The 1,900-nt window shown below is 40.4% G+C and overlaps 1 protein-coding gene across 1 annotated transcript; it reads left to right on the top strand.

Moving 5' to 3' along the window:
- The first annotated feature begins 506 nt into the window (after nucleotides 1-506).
- Nucleotides 507-1,127, top strand: LOC138882656 (uncharacterized). Its single transcript, XM_070163264.1, has one exon. It carries the CDS (start codon nucleotides 507-509, stop codon nucleotides 1,125-1,127), a length of 621 nt encoding a protein of 206 aa, XP_070019365.1.
- Nucleotides 1,128-1,900: the final 773 nt, after the last annotated feature.

The raw sequence follows: 1,900 nt of genomic DNA, 5'->3' as shown, positions 1-1,900 counted from the left end.
TTGTCAAAACAATCATGTCGAATGTCAACGACAACAACCAACAAAATTTACAACACCAAGAAAATCAGCAACATTAGCTGAACCGACAAGGTGAAGGAACTCCAGCTCCCTCACCACAACATTCTCCCCGACACTCATGAGAGGGGACTCCTGACGGATCTGAATCGAAAATAAATGAGCAGCATGCAAATGATCAAGCTATTGATGAATCTTTGAAAAAATTAATCGCTCAGCAGGTCAGCAATGCTCTTCAGGCTTTCACTAACCAGTTGCCAGTTGTACTTCCAACACCAACTCCAAAAAATAACACCCTAGAAAATCCTCGCTCAGGACTCGTTAACTCAGGCAGTGGAGGAACTCCCAGCAAATCTCGTGATGGAGGGTCAGGTAACCCAATTAATTCTGATTTACAAAATTTAGTACTAACTTTGCAGAAATAGCTCAAGGAGTATAGAGACCGCATAGAGCAAATACCTGGAGTGTCGCCCGTCATCAAGGGAATAGGTATGGACAAATACTCACAACAACCTTGGAAGCCAAGTGCCACTCCTTTACCAATTCCAAAGAAATTCAAGATGCCCGATATTCCGAAATATGATGGAACAACTGATCCACGGGATCACGTAACTGCATTCACAACCGGTTTAAAGGGCAATGACTTGACCAAGAAAGAAATTGAATCAGTATTGGTCAAAATATTCGGAGAAACACTCACGAAGGGAGAGTTAAAATGGTACTCCCTTTTACCTAAAAATTCTATAGATTCTTTTGCTGAGCTTGCAGATTCATTTATCAAAGCACACTCGGGAGCTCAAAAAGTTGAAAAGCGAATAGAGGACATTTTCAAAATAAAACAAGGAGATACAAAGCTTCTCAGGGAATTTGTAGACAGATTCCAGTGTGAGAGGATGATGTTGTCACGTGTACCTGATAACTGGGCGGCTATGGCCTTTGCCAGCAATCTAAATGAAAAAAACTCGGAAGCCACGAGGAGACTCAAGGAAAGTTTACGAGATTTTCCAGCAACAACCTGGAATGATGTCTATAATATATACAACACAAAGTTGCGAATAAAGGAAGATACTATCATTCAGTCTCGAAAAAATGAAAGGGTGAGTTCAAGATGAGCTAAAACTGAAAAAAGGTCCGATAAAAACAGGTACGAGCCTTACATGGGACCAGCAGGAAGGGACTAGCGTTCAAAACAGGAAAACCCAAGGTATGATCCTAGATCAAGAGATAGAGAGTCAGGTTCATCATCAAGGTTCGGAAAAGAACGAAACATGCGAGATACGCAAGATGACGATATAAACTCGAACGTAAAAATTGGCGATTACAGTTTTAATATTAGCACATCTGAGTTGGTGGCTGTTTTAAGAGGCATGGGAGACAAGGTACGGTGGCCAAAGGAAATGAGATCAAACCCAAACAGGCGAAAACCTAATTTTTGGTACGAGTTTCACAACGATCATGGTCATAAAATGGCGGATTGTAGATTGCTACAAGGTGAAGTAGAACATTTATTAAAATAAGGGTATTTAACTGAACTATTTAGTGAAAAAGGAAAGCAGGCATATATGAAGAATAGGCAGGAACTACCAAAACCTCCTTCACCAAAAAGGACGGTCAATGTCATAAGTGGAGGGGAAGAGATCAATGGTGTGATATATACGACAGCGAAGAAGGTGGCAAAAATTACAGTTACCTACGGGAAGCGAGTTCGACAGGTTTTGGAAGAAGATAGTATAACATTTGATGATACAGATGCAGATGACATACTGATCCCACATAATGATGCACTATATCTTTACTTATATATGACACTAACATAAAGCGAGTTTTGATTGACCCAGGTAGTTCCGTGAATATCATCCTATTGAGAGTGGTAAATGAGATGCAA

This window comes from Nicotiana sylvestris, chromosome 12 (genome assembly GCF_000393655.2).
Source record: "Nicotiana sylvestris chromosome 12, ASM39365v2, whole genome shotgun sequence".
NCBI lineage: Eukaryota > Viridiplantae > Streptophyta > Magnoliopsida > Solanales > Solanaceae > Nicotiana > Nicotiana sylvestris.
The sequence above is the reverse complement of the archived record's forward strand: the minus strand, read 5'-3'. Positions and strand labels throughout refer to the sequence as shown.

What these genes read in the sequence shown, in the direction of transcription:
- LOC138882656 (XM_070163264.1), top strand. Translation starts at nt 507, where the DNA reads ATGGACAAATACTCACAACAACCTTGGAAGCCAAGTGCCACTCCTTTA.